Source organism: Papaver somniferum, chromosome 9 (assembly GCF_003573695.1).
Source record: "Papaver somniferum cultivar HN1 chromosome 9, ASM357369v1, whole genome shotgun sequence".
In the NCBI taxonomy this organism is placed as follows: domain Eukaryota; kingdom Viridiplantae; phylum Streptophyta; class Magnoliopsida; order Ranunculales; family Papaveraceae; genus Papaver; species Papaver somniferum.
This window is the reverse complement of record NC_039366.1, coordinates 62,352,825-62,373,472: the sequence shown is the minus strand read 5'-3', so window position 1 is coordinate 62,373,472 and position 20,648 is coordinate 62,352,825. Positions and strand designations below refer to the sequence as shown.

Here is a 20,648-nt window from a genome sequence, read left to right as displayed (position 1 = left end):
CAATACCCTGATGAGCATCCCCCAGTTTGTGACATGTTTTGATGTCTCGAGTGTTTTCATTGGAAAACGTGTAGCATGTTGCTATGTGCGGCAAGTTAAGATAGAGAGTCTTTCCGGTTTAGTGACGACCTTCGACGGCCGAGATTTTGCATCTCAAGAGGAAGGGTAGCCGTTGATCGCGGCTACCTTCCGTTTGGCGGCCAGTGGCGTGGCCGTGGTGCTGGCATGGCTTGCGCATTCCTTTGGCGTGGCCAAATTAGGGTCTGACACAAACCGTGGAATTTGGCATTGCGGCCAGAAGTTTCCACAGGCTTGGTGGCGAACTTGTACGGCTGAGACCCGCACCTCAGAAGGAAGGGTAGCCATTGATTATGGCTACCTTCCGTTGGTGACCAGAGGCGTGGTAGCGTGGCTGGCATGGCTTGCGCATACTTTTTGGCATGCGCGTGCGGCATGTGCGTCTGGTAAGCGCGTCTGGCGTGTGCGTCTGGTAAGCGCGTCTGGCATGTGCGTATGGTAAGCGCGTATGGCATGCGCGTCTGTTAAGCTCGTCTGGCATGCGCGTCTGGCATGCGCGTCTGGTAAGCGCGTCTGGAGAGCGCGTCTGGCATGTGCGTCTGGTAAGCGCGTCTGGCATGCGCGCCTGGCATGTGCGGCATGCGCGTACATCATGCTGGCGTTTTTGGGAAGCTAGCGCGTTTTTGGGAAGCTGGCATGTTTTGGGAAGCCAATTTAGTATGGCGACCTTTTTGGGGCCGTGGAAAGTTTTGGAGCAACCCGATTGGTTGACGGGGAATGGGGCCAGCATGCTAGGGTGTGGCCATAATTCCAACGCGCGGTGGCGGATTTGAAGCGACCTGATTGGTCAACGGAAAGAGGGCCGGCATGCTAGGGCGCGACCGCACTTTTAATGCGTTGTGGCGGATTCGGTTGCCTAGATTGTTTAAGCATGGTTTCGACCAACGGGGTCCAGTATACTGCGCGGGGCGCGAAACCCTAATTTGCAAATTAGTTGGGTTTATGAGTTCTTTGCGAGCTATCACAATAATCAGCAGGATTTTGTATGCTGCCATACAAAAATCTTTATCTACAGAATGTAGTGTGCTTTCTGTCTGAGCGTTTCGTGCAATGGCCTTAAATTTGGTACTTGGAGGTTCATGCTACTCCGCTGCGAGTGAACATAAATCCGCCATGGCATACCGATTAAGGGTTCTGCTGGGGAACATAACACATGAAAGTACTCAGTAAGTCTCGTATTGGCGAGGTGCCGAAATTTACAGAGTGTTATGGATAAAAGTGTATTGAGCGGCTCAATGAATGTGTCAGTGGATAGGCCTGTCAATATTTGTCCGATATCCGGTATCCGTTTCCGAGTATTCGAGATCCTATAGGATTTTATCCGTTTTATCGGATATCGGATATCGGATCGGATATTTTATCGGATATTTCTTCCTTAACATATCGGAAACGGATTAGACCCCATCCGAAATGTTAATATCCGATATCCGATAGTATAGGAACTTATTTATAATTTATCCTAATTTCGAGTCTAGTATCGGATATTGTCGGATAAATATTCCATAAGTGTCAATTATGAAAATGTTTTACAAAGGTTTTTAAGCTTTTTTGTTATAACCGGATACTATCGGATATTTATCGGATATCCGACAGCTTAGCCTATCGGAATCGATATCTGATTTTGATATCCTATAGGATATTATCGGATATCGAATATCCGGTAGTGCTTAACATGTCGGATATCGGATTTCTAAATATCCGACGGATATTCTTCCATTGACAGGCCTATCGGTGGAGAGGTTAGTACTCGCAGTATCGTTTCCTTGCAGAGTGACGTCACATCTGATGCAAGGTTTTATGATTTTAACCCTAAGCTAAAAACCATCATCAACAATATGGCATCGACATAATCTTTTACATATTGTTATGATTATGTAAATAAGTTATGATGAAGATTTCATGCTATGAAACAATGTTTTGCATTTGTTTAAAGGAAGTACATTCATGAACTTGTTTCGTGAATCTAAAGGGAAATCAATAGGCTTATAGGTTCGGCTATTCATTGCAAATCTTTGGATGACCAATATGTGTGAGATGATAGAACCGATCTTAATCTCAGTTATGTATCTTGGTATAACTAATCATAATGACCGACTTTTGATTTGGCATGACTGGTTTTTGATAAATTGGTGTAACTGATACTCCTAAGTAAACACCATGTGATGGTATGATCGATCCTTGTAATGGTGTGACCGATCCTAGTAATTGGTGTGACCGATCATGAGTGTGTGTGACCGATCCTTGTAATTGGTGTAGCCGGTCCTAGTAACTGGTGTGACCGATCACAAGTGATACCATGTGTAGATGGAACCGATCCTTGTAACTAGTATAACCGATCCTAGTGACTGGTGTGACCGATCACAAGTATTTCCATATTTAGGTATAACCGATCCTAGTGATTGGTAGAACCGATTGAAACTATGTATGTGATTTTGTATGATCAATCACATAATAGCCTTGGAATACTGGCAAACCAATTCTAAACTTGTTTGGAAGTGTGGTATAACCGATTCCAAGAACGCAAATCCATGTAAATATGAAATAAGGATTTGCAGTGGAAAGATGTCAACATACTTTAAACAAGAGCGGTAAATCTTATAATTTATTGTTCAAAGATATTCCTTGGTAATCAAGGTGATCCTGTGCCGAAATAAATTGAGAATATTTTAATTAAGGTTTTTGGTTTTATATGCTTTAATTATCAGAAACTAATGCATGTCTCTAGAGAATAAGAATTAGTTATGCGGATTTACTAATTAGAGATTTTCTATTGAGAGATTTCGCAAAAACATTGGACAAGCATTTATTGGAATTAAGAAAACCGAATTTTCCATTCATTGCATATCTTGAGAACATCTTCGGTTTTGGAAGTTCCTTGTTGTCCAAACATCCATGGTATATAAATACCTAAGTTTGCATTTCTATCAAACTATCCTAAGAGCCAGGAAAAATTCAGTATTTGTTGTTTCTTGTGGATACGTCTATGCGAAGAGGAAATTATCCTAATTAGGTGAAATCTCTTACGACCACTCGTTTAAAGACTTCTTTGGGACCAAGAAGATCTACGAGTACCATTGGTCGGAAACTAGATATTGCAATGTTATTAGTTTTCGATTGATTTGATTGACTAATGGTTGTTGAAACTTTGATTGCATCTAGTTTATTTATGCTTGAGAATCTTATCTTCTGATATAAGATTCACTCAAACTAGATCAGAGTAATGACGAGATCTTTGGAAATTTTGTTAGATCTAAAGACATCTTAGTAATCCATTGTTAACAGACTCCGTTCTATGCGTGATTTATCACAAGAGATTCAAGTGGTGTTGTGCAGGTTATTGAAGATTAAAGAAGATTTGAAGACGAAGAAGATTTCTTATTGGTTTTCGTATCTTGTGAATTGGGTGCACAAACCTTGATCGGCTAGGATCCAACTAAGATTGGATTTATTCGATTGATTAGTTGCGTGGGATCGACATTCTATATATTTCTCTTTGAGATTTATTTTGATCGAATGCAAATATATAATTGACTATTTCGGTTGTTAAAGTAAGATTGATCTAACCAGACAAAGGAGTTTATTAGATTAAACGTAAGAGCCTTTGTCAAACAACTCATCTAAATCTTTAGAAAGATTGATTAAAGTGGTTACCAAACAGATTCTTCCTTTACTGTTTGGAATATGATCCAACAGACTTGTTATTCATGTGCGTGACTCTAGAAGTCGAAGGCGCAAGGATACTAAGGGAACTAAGTAGTGAGGGGTAGCCTGCTTGGTCTCAACTATACGAAGTTGGTATTAGATTTTGTATAGCGGCTTAATTCCGAAAGTATTGAAAACTAGGTCCCGGGGTTTTTGTGCATTTGCGGTTTCCTCGTTAACACAATCTTGTTGTGTCATTTAATTTTATTTCCGCATTATAATTGTTTTATTATAATAATGTAACGTACACATATAAGTTAACTCCGTTATACTTGATAGTGATCCTATAGAGTTTGGTTATTCTGAATCTATTATCAAGAAACACACTTTGTTGTAGTATTGTCTCGATCTTGTATCCATAGTCAATCACACAAGTTATCTTGTTGTAGTATTGTCTCAATCTCGTATCCATAGACAACCACACGAAGTGTGAACCGAATCTTCGTGTTGTCTCCACTTTGTCCATAGACGATCACATTCGGTGGAGGACTTATTGGTTGAAACAAAAATATAGTGATGTATTTGGGTACCCTCGTCCTTTCAAAGAGAATAAGATAGCGAAGCATGGTGCTCACGAAAACTTGAGAGGAGAGTCGTTAATGGTTTTTATGCAAACGAGATATTCGTAACTCGTATTGTGATCGAGATACGAAAGTTCAAACGAGATATTCATTGCATATTCTTTGATGACCAATATCTGTGAGTTGGTAGAACCGATCTTAACTTAGGTTATGTATATTGGTATAAACGAGATATGAAAGTTCAAATGAAACTTCATGACGGCATACATTTTCATGTGTGGGCTATGTCATGGGATTCTTACAACATCATATCTTTTGTTAGAGCATTACTTGGTTAAACCCACCAAGCGTTGGTATGTCAAATTTTGTTGTCATATTTTAGCTCTAAAGTTCGAGGCTGCTTTATTTGATCACCAGAGTCAACTTCGTTAGATTATAGTAGAAACAATATAAATGTTGAGAATCTCTCTTGTGTTACTTTGAAGAACTTGAAGACGTATTGGCATCAACGAATACATCATCCTTCCGTCCGAGGTTAGTAATACATTTTTGACTTGTTCCATTTCGATATACGTTTATTTCAAGTCGTTTAGATTGAAAACATAATACGTGAAGCATATTTATGTATCCCTAGTATTGGTGACTTGACCATTTAAGTATGATCAAAGTGTCACGGAAGCATATGCTAGTTTTTTTACACAACTTTGGTACAAAGTATAGTTTAGATATTTGAGCTCTGTAGATTCGACATAAAACTATTTGATAACTTTTTGTTATTTAGGGTGTTGAAATTTCAGGTTGACTCCATACCTCGAGGACTATGTTTAACTACATGAGTTTAGTAACTAGATATACAAAAGATGTTTCATAGTTGAAAGGAATCAAAGGATCTTTTCTAGGACCGATCCCATGAATAAGGATCGATCCTAAGGATCTCAAGTAGGACCGGTCCCATGCTAAGGATCTCTACCAGGACCGGTCCAAAGAATCACTACTAGGGTCGATCCCTTGAACTCCTAGCATGCCGATCCTTAGGTTAACCAAAATAGAAGTTTTCGGTTTGGCTATTACCTTGGGGTTCGCATAGCGGTCGAAAATGTAGTTTTGTTAATATGATATTTGAACATGTGTTGAACTTTTATTAATTACTTAATATTCATTACCTTGATACTCAAGGTGAGATCCCGAAATTGAAATATTCTAAATATCTTTTGATATTCGGAATTATATGCTTTTCATATTCCAGTGAATAAACATATTTCTGGTTGTTATATTAGTAAAAAAATATGATATATGCTAGCGAATACTAGTTGTCATCGAAGACAGATTTCGGTACATGAGTTAGATTAAAGTATTTTCGCAAAGTGTGTCTTTTTTCCATGAGTACCGTATTTAAGATGGATAATTTTAAACAAAAACTTAAAATTTCTAACTTAATCTAACAAAACTTATATAATTCCATACTTGTTTTTAAACTCTAACAAAACTTCTACCTCCCCCCTTCCCAGGAATTTCTATAATATTTTTTCAGATTTGTCGAACCCGATTCAGGACCATTACGCTAATTTCAGATTTGTTATATTATTTTCCAAAACGGGTTCACCATTGCCAAGTGTTTTGGAGTTTTTACTTGGTGGAGAATCAATCTTCTTCACTACCTTTCAAGTTTGTCGACCACGGTTTAAGATCATTATATATTTTTAGAGTCCAATTCAAGTTCATCGAATCATTTGTACTCTCAGTTAAGGTGTTGTGGGCAAATCTGGTCAACTCAATTATTTATTTAGGGGGTTGTTTGTGAGTGAAAACCGTTTCTGCTGATTTCGGTAATTTCGTGTGAGTGCGGGTGAGAAAAAAAGCTAAACCCAAAACAATGTACTGCACGGGAGTACTTTTGTTTTGATAGATCAATTTGTACAATCCTGGCCTAAACCAGGAAATGACCGTTCCAGGCTTGCTTCGGTCACAAAGTGAAGGAGAAGGGTTGGTCTTAGGGAGGGAAGCGAAGAAAGTGTTGAGGCCAGAACAGTTGATTCTGGAAGTGCGGGTGTTTTGCGACTTGTATCCGAAAGTTGAACTGGCGAGCTGGATGGAAAGCTACCAGGTGACTTATGGATGTGTATTGTTCTCTTGACCAAAAACTTGTCGTTTGGTGGAAATAGGTGAAACCTATTTATACAAGTCGTAATAAAACGTACCCTGGCCTCGTAAGAAGTGGAAGCGGTTGAATGGTGGATAAGTGGTAAAGGGTAAAGCCTGGAATTGATGTTTCCATAATGAAGATGCGTTTCACCACTTATTTCTTGCCATTACTAACCGCCTCACTCTTATGACACTTTCTTGTAACGGGCGTATTGCACGCCGCATGTTGTAAATCGCCAGACCAATACCCTGATGAGCATCCCCCCGTTTGTGACATGTTTTGATGTCTCGAGTGTTTTTATTGGAAAACGTGTAGTATGTTGCTATGTGCCGCAAGTTAAGATAGAGAGCCTTGACGGTTCAGTGACGACCTTCGACGACCAAGATTTTGCATCTCAGAAGTAAGGGTAGCCGTTGATCGCATCTACCTTCCGTTTGACGGCCAGTGGCGTGACCGTGGTGATAGCATGGCTTGCGAATGCCTTTGGCGTGGCCAAATTAGGGTTAGACACAAACCATGGAATTTGGCATTGCGGCCAGAAGTTTCCACAGGCTTGGTGGCGAACTTGTACGGCTGAGATCCGCACCTCAGGAGGAAGGGTAGCCATTGATTATGGCTACTTTCCGCTGGTGGCCAGAGGCGTGGTAGCGTGGCTGGCATGGCTTGCGCATGCTTTTTGTCATGCGCATGCGTCATGTGTGCTGGTATGTGCGTCTGCCATGCGCGTCTGGCGAGCGCGTCTGGCAAGCGCGTCTGGAAAGCACGTCTGGAAAACGCGTCTGGCATGCACGTCTGGCAAGCGCGTCTGGCATGTGCGGCATGCTCGTGCGACATGCTGGCGTTTTTTGGGAAGCTAGAGCGTTTTTGGGAAGCTGACGTGTTTTGGGAAGCCAACTTAGTATGGCGACCTTTTTAAGGCCGTGGCAAGTTTTGGAGAAACCCTATTGGTTGACGGGAAGTGGGGCCAGCATGCTAGGGCGTGGCCCTACTTCCAACGCGCGGTGGAGGATTTGAAGCGACCTGATTGGTCGATGGAAAGAGGGCCGGTATCCTAGGGCGCGTCCGCACTTTTAGCGCGCTGTGGCGGACTCGGTTGCCTAGCCTGTTTATGCATGGTTTCGACCAACGGGGTCCAGTATACTGCGCGGGGCGCGAAACCCTACTTTGCAAATTAGTTGGTTTATGAGTTCTTTGCGAGTTATCACAATAATTAGCTGGATTTTGTACGCTGCCATACAAAATCTTTATCTACAGAATGCAATGTGCTTTCTGTCTGAGCATTTCATGCAATGACCTTAACTTTGGTACTTGGAGGTTCATGCTACTCCGTTGCGAGTGAACATAAATCCGTCATGCCATACCGATTAAGGGTTCTGCTGGGGAACATAGCACATGAAAATACTTAGTGAGTCTCGTATTGGCGAGGTGCCGAAATTTACAGAGTGTTATGGATAAAAGTGTATTGAGCGGCTTAATACATATGTCAGTGGAAAGGTTAGTACTCGCAGCACCGCTTCCTTGCAGAGTGACGTCACATCTGATGCAAGGTTTTACGATTTCAACCCTAAGCTAAAAACCACCATCAACACGGGTTATAATTTTTTAGGGAGTTACGATTTTTCCCACAAGACATAATTGCGCCTCTTAATACATAACTAGCCATCCGTGTTTTTTTTCCTCTTCTCTCACTCACTTCTCAAAAATCAGAGAAAAACCCATCAACTTCTTCTTCTTTCTTTGCTCAGATTTAGTCCTTTAGGGACTAGATCTGAGCAAAGCTTTCTTGTTTTTAGTTATTTTTGTTGTTTCCAATAATTTCTTCGATATTAGGGAGATTTTTATCTTCGCTATTTGGGCGATTTTATCTAAACTTTTATAGTGTTTCTTTCTAACGATTTGTTCGTGTTTGGTTTTCTTGATAAAAGTACATCGGCAATTCGGCAAGGGCGAAGATCAATTTCTTCTTCATCAAAAAAATAGATCCTGAGTTCGGGTTAGTTGCACATGAAGAATTTTTGGGCATATCACTCCCCTGTCATAAAAAATCTATCAAAATGGTCAAATTATAGTTTCGTTTACCATTCCTTCTCCAATCTCATAATACAAGATTTGGGTGTTATCGTGGTAGATCGCTCTTTCTCTTCACGATTTATTTACGTTTTGTATCTCTCTTTGTATTTGTTTCATGTTATGATGTACTTGTTTCTCTTTAAAACCATCATGTAAACGTTTCTTGTGGAATGAAGTACTTGTTGTTTGCTCTTCTTTTTTTTTCTCCAAAAAGCGGACTAAAATAGTCAAAGTGGGATACTTTAGAAAAGTCAAAAATGGAAACACTTTCTAATTTACATTTTTCATTTTAATCTTAAAATCAAGGTACTTTATAAACAAGCTTATTATAGGGGCGGCATTGTGATAGTAATGTCCCTTTAGTTGGTTAGGGGATGTCCTAAAGGGGATGTAAATTGACTAGATTACCCTTTTCAACTTAAATCAACCAAAATCAAATCAATTTTTTTTTAAACCTAATGAATCAGAAAAAATCAAATCAGTTTTTTTTTCATCTTCTTCTTCATCTTCTCTTCTCCTCCATCAACCGTAACCTCCATTAAAACTGAAAATTTCATCGACTTCGATTAATCGGCGATTTGAAAAATGTTTGGAAAAACCCAGTTAGGGTTTAGTTTATCTTGTTGGATTTAAGTTAATTTTGTATCAAAAATTAGGGTTTTGTATGAAAATTGAAATTGAAATTTCTGGTTGCATGTTTGTTACGGTTGGTAATAACTCAAATACGAACCGTAACTGTAGATTGGGTTGATGTTACAGTTGGTTTTAACTCAAATACCAACCGTAAGTTTTTAGTTTTGAGAAATATGTTCAGTTACGGTTTGTATTTACGTCACATTTATCAACCGCAATTGAGTTACAGTTTGTTACTCAAACAACCATACCAACCGTAAATAATCCCGTGTCTTAAGAATTTATCAAATAATGATTTACGGTTCAAAAGTTAAGTTGACACACCAACTGTAGGGTAGTTACGGTTGGTCTCGATTCATTAGTTACCAACCGTAATTCGGTTACGGTTGTTTTCCAAATTTAATTACCAACCGTAACTGGTTTAACGATTGGATCTTCCACAAATTTAACCAGTTACGGTTGGTATTCGATAACTTACTAACCGTAACTAAGAGTTACGGTTGGTCACGAGCAAAATTGAAACCGTAAGTTCTTCTAAAGTTTTGATTTTGTTACGTACTTTAGATAATTTTGAGCGAGAAAAAGCTAATGGGAACTAATTTAGAAATATACCGGGTCACTGGAATCACTCATTTTGGTAGAGTGAATCAAATCTGAGGTTTCACAAATATCATAAAAGTTTTTCTTTTTCTTCTCCTCTGATTTTTTTTTTAACTCTAAAAATCTGATTTTGTTTTGATTTTGAGTTAATATAAGTGAAATTAATCATTAACACTAAACTTGATTATCATCACTAAACTAGGTTATCAATAATGAGGGTTAATTTGTCATTTCCAGTTTTATTTATAAGGGACACCTTGAATGATCATGTAATGACCCTTTTTGTCCTATTAGAATGTCGCCCCTCTAATAAACCATGCCGCCCCTCTAATAAATTTGTTTATAAAAGTCCCCGTATCTCTTTCAAATACTGAAAATGGGTCATTTGTCCAAATATTTTTAAATCACGGTTCAAATGGACGAGTAAAAAATAGTTTGGGTGAAATGGCCGAAAAAAAATAGGAAGGATGAAACTGGATTCATCCTAGCTTAAATTTAAAAAATAGCAAGGATAAAACTGGATACATCCTGTGTAAATTAAAAGTAAGAAAAAATATTTGAAAATGAGCACGATGAAACTGGTTACATCCTGCCTATTTTTACATTTTTATCCATTTAAACAGTATCAAAATCTAACTGTTCATTTTACCCAGGAATTGTTGATTTTAATCTTTTTAACCAATTTTGTGTTTCAAATATCCGTTAGATTGTTATGGCATATGAGAGTAATGTAAACAAAGAGATATTGGTCGAAAATGTTTTGCAGACACATCGACTTTGGTTGCATGACTGATTGAGAGTGTCTGTGACAAACATGGTTAGCCTTAAGGAGGGAGAGAGTCAGTAGATCAGACAATCACATAGGGATTCGGCACTGACTATTTTTGCACAGTTTGAATGAATGTAATCGGTAGCAGCTAAAAACGATACGTCTTGTAATTCCTCTTTTAGTAACCAACACGCTACCAGCAATGAAACAAATTACCATCATCATGGATTGATAGATGACATCCCAACCGTCCAACAAGATAAAAACAAGAAAAATCTGCAAACAGTAATTAGTAAAATCCCATACCAAACCTTCAACATGCCCCCCTCTAGTTTAGTTTCGATATAAATAGATTTAACTTTGCTATAAAAAGTTTAATCAAAACCGTACAACGATGAAATAAACAAAGATTATGACTGATTGATTGATATCTCCAGGAAAAGAAGAAGTTAAGAAAAACCATTAACAATTTCAGAGGAGGTCTAATCATGACCCTACAAAATCACTTACTGAGATCCGGTGCCCACGCTTAGACCATCCAATCACTACCATTTCCAAAAATAAAATAAAATTTGTTAAATAGATTTTCGGCCACTATATTGCCCACACGAAGAAATTCGTGGAAATATATATAGATTGATGTATATCTATAATCTATTTACATGTCACGAAGTCATCTACAAAACCAGGAGTCTGCTCTCGTTTGCTGCCGGAATATAAGTCCTAGGTTCACCGGCTACCCGGGTTTATTTAAATTAATAGACAATATGTAAGTCTTTAGAGCATCCATAGTGGGCGAGTATAACCAAAAATTTGGGATGAGATCGTAACGCAGTGGGACGGAGTAAAGATTAAATCCCAGCCAAAGATCAAATCCCAGATCATATTTGGTCGCGACCAAATACCAAATCCTAATATAGTCGGGCGTAAATTTAAAGTACGCTTGTTGCTGGGCGGACACCCAACCATCCGCCCGTTCACTTACTCATCAGGCGGGCACCAAACCATCCGCCCCATTCAAAATGAAATTCATCAGGCGGACACCCAATCATCCGTCCGTTCACATTTCGTCAGGCGGACACCAAACCATCCGCCCCATTCAAAATAAAATTCATCAGGCGGACACCCAACCATCCGCCCGTTCACTTACTCATCAGGCGGACACCAAACCATCCGCCCCATTCAAATTTCGGGCGTAAACCAATTTTACGCCCCATTCAAGCGTACACCAAATTTACGCCCGTTTTCGTGCGGTGATTAATTTTACGCGCGACCAAATTTGGTCTTCTCCCCATAACGTCACAGTACAGATCAAACTCATATTTAGTCTTTTTTTTTGGTCTTTGATCTTTGAGTTTAGTCGTACCATTGCAGTCGCTCTTAGGTGATATACCACCAGTGATTTGAGTTTGAAATTTGAGCACAAAATTCTTACCCAGCTCTTTGAAACTCATATACACCAAATTTTTAGTGAGCTGCCATTCGATCATGTGGATTTTTTTTGGGTGTCTATGAAATAAAAGACATGCACGTCGGGGACGGACCCAAAAATCTTCCGTGGATAGGGCTGGAATATCACTAACTAACAATGCAGCCGAAAGCTGGGACAAATTTTTTAGAACGAGAGTGGTTAATTGGATTTTGCATATAAAATACTAGATAAATAGACAACTACAAAATTAAAATCCACAAATTTTAATTACGTAAAGTGATTGGAGAAGGGAGTTTATGGTTTATAGAAGAAGAATGGGAAAGTAAACGGATGTGACAAAGAAAATTCTAAGTTTTAAAAAAGATTTTGGGCTAAAAATTATTTATGCTACAACTACAAGGACCAATTACAAATAAAGGGGGCTAACTGCTAATTTTGAAATAATTTCTTGTACAAAATTTTTATCCAGCTAAATTTAGGACGAGCTATAGCCCGGATTAACCCCTTACTAGGCCCGTCCCTGATGCACGTATGACTGATCCGTATAAAGTGTTTCATTAGCACAAAAATGGTCCCGGATGAGATTTGATAGTCGATCTCAAGGGTTTTGATCACTAGAACATCTTTCCTCAATCCACAGTATATTTGTTGGCTTTCTTCCGATTGGACCCAAGTAGTTTGCTTTTCCTCTTTGAGGCAAGAATCGCAAGATGCCTGGTTATATCAAAAAGCGGTTGCATATATATCCTTGCAACAAAATTTTACAATGAATTGAAAGGTCAATATTCATGCAGTGACCTTGTCTCTTCATAACGTTTCTTTTCTTGTGGTTTCTTTTTGTTTTAAGTACTCCCTCCGTTCTTTTTTAATAGGCCAGTTTTGTTTTTAGCGAAATTTAAGGAAATTAAAAGAACTAATCATTGAAAGTGGTCCTCATGATACTTGTCAATAAAAGAAGTGAAGTGAAATGGTCCCCATGACACTTGTTAGCAAAAGAAGTAAAGTGAAGTGGTTCACATGACACTTGTCATCAAAAGAAGTTAAGAAAAAAGTGGTCCCAAAAAATTAAAATAACATTTGACTTTCCCAATTAAGAAACTGGTCTATTTTTTTGAAACTTTTATTTATACAAACTGGCCTATTAAAAAAGAACGGAGGGAGTAATATATATGCAGATTCGATGGCAGAGAAGCGACACAAAATACCAAACTTAAAAACTGGGATTCAATCAGAGATTGCTTATTTTGAACCTTGGATTTATTTGCTGCTCTCTCTACTTGGACGCATATATGTGAAATTAGTTTTAAATGATATCTTCAATGTTGCGCCACTCTGGTTCTCTATCTCAGCATGCACCTCTCTAAAATTTCACCTTTACCCATCAAATCATTACAGTCCAGAGAGACAATAGGTGGTTTCAGCGTAATTATGAAACTACAGTTTATTGACCAACGTTGCTAACAGCGGTATCAATATGCATGGGGGTTTATCCTTCCAATGGTAAAAAGAGTTCTTTTTTTGTATACAATTTGGTACGCCCCTAAACAAATTGGTATCCCTTCTAACAAACATCTTACTGGTTCCTGCATATATAGCCCCCTACATCTCTCATCTTATAAAGTTTTTAAGGGCATCGAAATAAAGATGTTTCACCATTTATAGGTGATGACGGATGAATAATGCAGTTGTTGCTCTGATGCTACTAACATGATGATGTTGATGATCATCATCATCAGCGGCTAGTATTTATATTTCAATTCCCATATTAATTTCTATTGATTCGTGGTGTACATTTTACACTGAATTATATGGTGAAACATCACCACCGCGAATCATGGATTTGTAAGAAGATCCTTTGGGAGTGATCATCCTGACAATTATCCCCTCACATTATTGTTGATTACTTTAAAATATCCATTGGGTTTAAACATTTTACTGATGCGTACCATTGTCTTGCAGTGACAAACTTAAATTAATTTGTGTGTTCATTGGCACGACACACCTACCTAATATAATATTATCTAGGTTTTATAACGTGGCTTCAAAACACAAGTGCGGTTTTGAGATTTTTCTATTTACTATCCGGGCAATTTTTGTAAGGGCTGGTCATGGGCGTCGACACGTAATACGTCCTATTTTTTTCTTGGAAATTTGATGTCGAAGCTTTTTGAGCTCAGAATGTTAGTTTTCTTTTTTGCTCCGTAAATAGAAAATATATCAAGAAATAGGCAAATTACAATAGCAGCGATAACGCTAAGCCACCGGACACAAAAAAGAAAACGGAGAAAAAAAATGAGGAAACCCAACAACCTACAAAACCTCACAAGAAGTTAAGGAGGTTTAAACAATAACGTTCTCCCATTAACAATAACATTATGGAGAAAAAAGTTGACAGAAACCGAATTAGCGGAACCCCAATGGTAGGTGCTGACTTTTGTTTCAGTAATGATAGCATCTACGGCTCTTTTCTTACCTTTGAAGCAGCGAGCATTGTATTCTAGCCAAACATTCCAACAAATGCTGGCAGGGATACACTTCCAAACAACTTTGCCTATGGAAGATCCATCAAAGCAGGGCCAGTCCTTGTGCGAATCTAGAAGGTTGGTGAAAGCTGGCAGCTGAATATTGGCTTGGGCACGTATATTGGTTGGTGAAAGCAGGGCCAGTAATGCTCAGAATGTTAGTATCATTGTAGACATCCTCTAATAACTCTAGTACTATATCATGCTTTAGCATAATGTAAAATGAAATGCAGGGTTAGCAGTAAGCCATTCTGACCCCAGAGTTTGTAGCTCATCAGGCGATTCAGGCCTGGTGTGAATTTTGATGTGCATCCCGGCTACACGTCAAAGTCTCGAACTACTGGTAGTTAATACAAGGAAACAGTACGTAGTGCGGTAGTGCCTTGGTAAATATCCACAATAACTCCTCTATTTAAAACCAAGCCAATATTGTTCATGATGAATGAATAGTTATTCAAACATAGTAATGGGTCTACCATTTGACTAGTTAGCTATATTGATGATCACAGGATAGTGGGGTCGCATGATCATAACTCTCTGGACACTGAATTTATACATTTGCTCATTTGATGTACGTATGAAATACCGTCACTCTTGGATATACAATGCGTACAGATTTTAATAGAGTGTATAGTAAATTCGTCAATATGATGATTTAAGTTTGAGGATAGCTAATTACATTACAACTAATCTACCAAGTATATCGTATAGGAAAGTAGGAAACCACGTATAGCAAGGGTCAGATGTCTCTTAAAGAGCTAGTACCATGGCTAGCCGGAAATACACTCACCAGAACCTCAAGCGCCAGGAGCTTGGGGTATGATTTTTTGGGCCGTAATACTACTTAAAACCTTTAGTTAGCTGGGTACCAGCAATACTACTTAAAACCTCAAGATACGGTATTTGCTTGCATGTGTATGAGTACGAGTATGATGCTTCCAATGTTCTTTCCTCCTTCTAGCCCAGGATGAATTTGGAAAGATCAAACAACCGAACTTCATTTCTTGATTTAATTTAGTATAGTAGCAAATCAAGATAGTCAGGATGAATATCAAACTGCATTGATTCATGAGTGCTCACCCCCAGGTGAGGACCGCGCGAACATTTGATAGTCAAAGTAAGTCAACTGTTGGTCAAGACATTAAACTTCAATATTTTGATTTTTTTTTTTTTTAAGTTTTGATTGGCTAATGCTGATCGAAGTTGAGACCTAAATACACATTTTCATTTATATTACACTCACCCAGCACAAAATTCCCAACATTTTTCTCTTATTGGTGTATGCGTTGTGTTGTGCCATAACAATTGTTGTTTGGAACTTAAATATCATGAGAAAAAGAAAAAGACTATAGCTAGTTAGAAAGTAAATAGACATGAACAAGGTAGGTGAAGATATATATGCATAGTCCATAGGTTTGGGACCTCAAATGTAGGTGGAGGAGTAACTGAGTACATAGAGTAGTGGGGGTTTTACTTTGTTGATGGAAACTTCTATCAGTAAATAAGGAGGTTAGGAATCTGACTGATAAATAATAAATACTATTTTATCAACACACACACACAGACAGAGTAGTCTAGCAGCTAAGCTCTATCTCTCTTTTCTCTGTTCTTTGACTTCAAAAACCCGTTGTTAATTAGTATATATTCTCGCTGTTGAAAAGCACAAGTCTTATTCTCAAGTTATATAGAAGAAACAAAACCAGCCTCATCCATTCATCATATAGAAAAGAAACTAACAACTCTAGCAAAGTCTCAATCCTTCATCTGTTCATCATCATCTAAACTCAAACTAACAGAGAAACCACATAAGTTTAAGAGAGAAAGGGAGATATGGGGAGAGCACCTTGTTGTGACAAAGCAAATGTGAAGAAAGGGCCATGGTCACCAGAAGAAGATACAAAGTTGAAAGAGTATATAGAGAAGTATGGTACTGGTGGGAATTGGATTGCTTTACCACAAAAAGCTGGTAATTTCTTAACCCTTTTCTTGAATTATCAAACAATGGTTTCAATATTTTGGTTGAGTTGTCTTTATTTTTCTTCTAGTTTTGTGGATGTTGCATTTTCATCTCTTGATACTGAAAGAGTTTTGTTTGTATCTTCCTTGTTATATGATCAGGCTTGAAGAGATGTGGAAAGAGTTGTAGATTAAGATGGCTTAACTATCTGAGACCTAATTTAAAACATGGAGAATTCTCTGATGCTGAAGATAGAATCATTTGCAACCTCTTTGCCACTATTGGAAGCAGGTATGTTTAGTTAGAATCATCACTATTTCAATTTCCTCATCTCTTGTCAAAATTTGTTGCTTCCATTTAACCTTAGATCATTACTACATGTACCATCTTCTGCTCAATTCCTCCAACAGTTAAAGGTCCTCAAAATATGGACACAAAACCTAGAGAGCAGAGATGGAGAGTACAGTCTATTTGCGTTCTTTTAGGGAAGTTTCATGGACAAACAAATATACTAAATATAGATGATTCTTCTTCTTCAAGTAGTCATACCCATGTTTAGTACTTTCTTTGTTACCCTATTTACTGCATTTTTTTTATCTTCTAATGGAAACCTTTTTCATTCAAGTGTAGGTGGTCAATAATTGCTGCACAGTTACCTGGAAGAACTGATAATGATATCAAGAACTACTGGAATACCAAACTCAAGAAGAAAATCATGGGAGCAGTTACTACTACTAATAACCCATCGCTAGTAACTCATAGATCAAAACCACCTAACCCTAATAATTTTCTATCTTCTGCTCTTCATCAAACACCTACAACACCTATGTCATCATCAATATTTCATGGAGGTAACAACTGTTTTTATGACTCCACTACTCAAACTAGATCATTTATGGATCTACTAGATGAGTCCATTAATCCAAGATCAAATCCTATGAACAATATTAATCACACCACTAGTACTTCTGTTGTTCAATCAAATTATCATTGTCAAGATCAGGGTTTAATGGGTACCATTCACAATAATCTACTTATGTTTGGGACTAGTGGTACTAATGAGCAACTCAGTTGTAGTTCTTCTGATGGAAGTTGCAGCAATCATATCAGCTATGGAAATAATAAAGAGTATGAAAATGGTAATAATCATGTCAATGTTACCACTAGTAGAAGTATTGGTACTGCTAAAAATGGTGAAATGATGATGGAAAATTATTACTACACTGGAGGAGAATCTGTAGAAGAAGAAAACCAAAAGTTCATTTTTGGTAATGATCATCATGGGTTTAATGGATGGAGTACTAGTACTACTACTCATCATCAGAAGCAAAATGGGTTAATATGGGAAGATAATCATGAATTAGGGTTTGGGTCTGAACAAATGAAGCAACTTATTGTCAGTAATAATAACAATAGTAGTGTCTTTAGCAGTGATGAAAACAAGACACAAGGTAAAGTCATGTACTTCTGACTGATTTCTGATGAGATATACTGACTGTAACTAAAATCAAGAGATTTCGAAAGTAATGGGTGTATGGGTATGAAAGATATATCATTGACTGATCAGAGTTGTAATGATTCAAACAGATTTAAGATCAGAGAAAGAAAAGAGTTTTTTTGATAATTTTTTTGTTGTGTGTTTTTATGACTCTTTTGACAGTACGTTTTAATACTTATTGCATTTGTTTTTGGGAAATATTAATGGATGATGTAACTGTACTACTGCAAAAATTCACTGCCAACATTCAGATAATAAATGTCATCTGAAGAAAAATATAAAAACTAGATTTCAATAGAAAGTTAGATAAAAACATTCAAGATAGGCTAAGGCAGCAATCAGACCCTAAAAAAGACAAATAAAAATGAACTGTACATGTCTGCTTCACTGCTCTTAGTAGTAACATAGTTTAAGACAGCCAAAGCCATGTGGTGAAGGCTGTACTTGGATTTAGTGGTAATCCCATTTTTTAGCTCAAATAATTACTTAACTAAACATTTGATTATACAGATAATTCCTCTCTTTCTTAAACAATGCATTCCGAAACATCGATATCACGTCGGTAGATCAACTGTTTCGATCAATGTTAGCCAATAATATTGGCGATTATTGGTCGTAGTGGGTGAAAAGAAGTATTTAAGTAATGTCCATGATTATAACATCCAAATAGAGGGATAAAATTAAGGTAGGAGGAATCAACATATAGATGTTTACATAATGTCTCTAAAAAAAATGCTCATATGAGCCCTGCCAAGGAGGAAAAGCCATATTGATGTGTGAAGAAGAATTTGATATTCTAGCCCTATGGGCTGTTAATAATGAAGATTAATTGAGAACTATTAGTAAATTATTCCAACTAAAGAAGCAAAGATTCTTTGAAGATAATTGTGTGTATTATAGAGTTAGTTGTGACAGAAGATATACACATATCCTCTTGAGGAGTGCAAACTAGCTAGGGATTTAATATGGCATGCATGTATGACTTGTAGGATTTGAGGCACTTAATGAGATTATATCTTGATGTATGGATGATTGACATTGGTTCGATTCTTTCTTCTTTGTTGTGTTGTTGGGCTAACTTGTTTTTGTGAAGAAACAAAACAAAAACACAAACAATATTTTATTAGGAGGTGAGTTCATTGACCTCTTCATAATTTTGTTTGCATCATTGCATGCATCTCTCGTGATAAGATTGATTAATCAATTGGCCAGCCAAAACATCTCTCAACATCACTAATCCATGATGTTAAAGAAAAAAACTAAAAAACATAAGCTAGAAAAAAAAATTAAGCCAGTTACATATTCTAGGTGCGTTGGGCTTTTTATATAAGTGCCTAGCAATAGCATGGTCGACGCCCAAATTGGGAGACAAAACACAGGACAAGATATGGGCCAACAATACATTATTGCGGTAATTTGGTGGTGTGCTTGGAAGTAGCATTAAGCAATGGCGTTCAATGGTGATTCGGTGTGCTTGTATATTCATTACGTTTCTTAATCTTTGTACAAAAAGAAAGAAATTGATTGCATCGTCACGAACGAATGTTATTTGAAAGAAATTAAAAACATGCACTTAAACTAATCAATTGTCAAGGGAGAGCAACGAAACATAAAAGCGATCATGAACTTACTTGTTATGGATGATTAACAATTTTTCAACTTCTTAGCATCTCTTGATCCGGCCTGTTTTTTCTCTTCTTCATATTTAGCGTTCCTTGTTTTGGCTGTAGCTATTGTTGTAACATCATTTCTATATTTCAAAGAAGTAATATTAGTCTCTTCCAAATCTTTCAAAGAAACAGTGCTCTGCGTGTGAGGAATTGCATGATGAATATACTTTATATCATCCCAAAGTTCATTTGAGGTTGAACTTTTAGGGTCATAACAATAGAGTCTCTTGACCATAGGAGCGATGTGCCAAAGTAAAACTTTGTTGCTCCTTGTGATTGCGGGTGGATTAGAATAAATAAATGGCTTGTCCAGCTGTATACTAAACTCCTTAGTCCATATTCGCTGCTGGTCCAGTTGTATACTTAACTCTTTAGTCGGACATGACGAAATTTTACACCCTTTCACGGCGTAACTAGTTCCCGCGGTGTTCCTTTTCTTTCTCTTGTACACCCATATGTTAATGGGGAAACTTCTATGAACCAGATACAAATTATTATTCCCCCGAGCAACCAGAGTGGAGAACGACCATAAGCTCTGTATTTAAATAATATAGAAAGTGGAAATGTGATGTAATGGAACTCCTCACGTTCCAAATCAAAAACCACAATCTCAAAATTCAATTTTTATTGCAGCCAATAAAGTGTTCCATTTGCGTAGATGCCTGGTGAAGAATTGAAAGTGTAACTGTCATAACGGCTGATATATCCAATGTATCTCCACCCATGGCCAACAGTATATACTTGAACATGTCCCTTATTTTCCCTATCATTGAATATATAATTTGAGACCGAATATTGGCCTCACAACGAAAGTTAGGCCAAAAATTTGAATTTTAGAGCTCCTGGCCTCCTACCAATAAGAATCGAGGGTTTTCGTTTCTTTTTAAACTATTTTAGCTAACCTTCGAACACATAACGTGATGTTTAATCACGATTGCTCCAACATATATCAAAGTTAGACATCTCGGCCGAGTGAAAAAAAAGAAAGCTAATCCCCAAAACCTAATTCTCCTCTCTTCGCTCTTAAATTTCTGAAGAAAATGGTGAAAAAGC

At 37.6% G+C, this 20,648-nt stretch overlaps 1 protein-coding gene across 1 annotated transcript; it reads left to right on the top strand.

The window, feature by feature from the left end:
- The first annotated feature begins 16,061 nt into the window (after positions 1-16,061).
- LOC113314301 (transcription factor RAX2-like) lies at positions 16,062-18,105 on the top strand. Its single transcript, XM_026563091.1, has 3 exons — positions 16,062-16,436; positions 16,589-16,718; positions 17,058-18,105. Exons 1-3 carry the CDS (start codon positions 16,301-16,303, stop codon positions 17,896-17,898), a joined length of 1,107 nt encoding a protein of 368 aa, XP_026418876.1. The 5' UTR covers positions 16,062-16,300; the 3' UTR covers positions 17,899-18,105.
- Positions 18,106-20,648: the final 2,543 nt, after the last annotated feature.

Coding starts and splice junctions, on each gene's coding strand:
- LOC113314301 (XM_026563091.1), top strand. CDS start 16,301: ATGGGGAGAGCACCTTGTTGTGACAAAGCAAATGTGAAGAAAGGGCCA. Junction 16,437..16,588: donor TGCTTTACCACAAAAAGCTG/GTAATTTCTTAA, acceptor TTATATGATCAG/GCTTGAAGAGATGTGGAAAG. Junction 16,719..17,057: donor TTTGCCACTATTGGAAGCAG/GTATGTTTAGTT, acceptor ATTCAAGTGTAG/GTGGTCAATAATTGCTGCAC.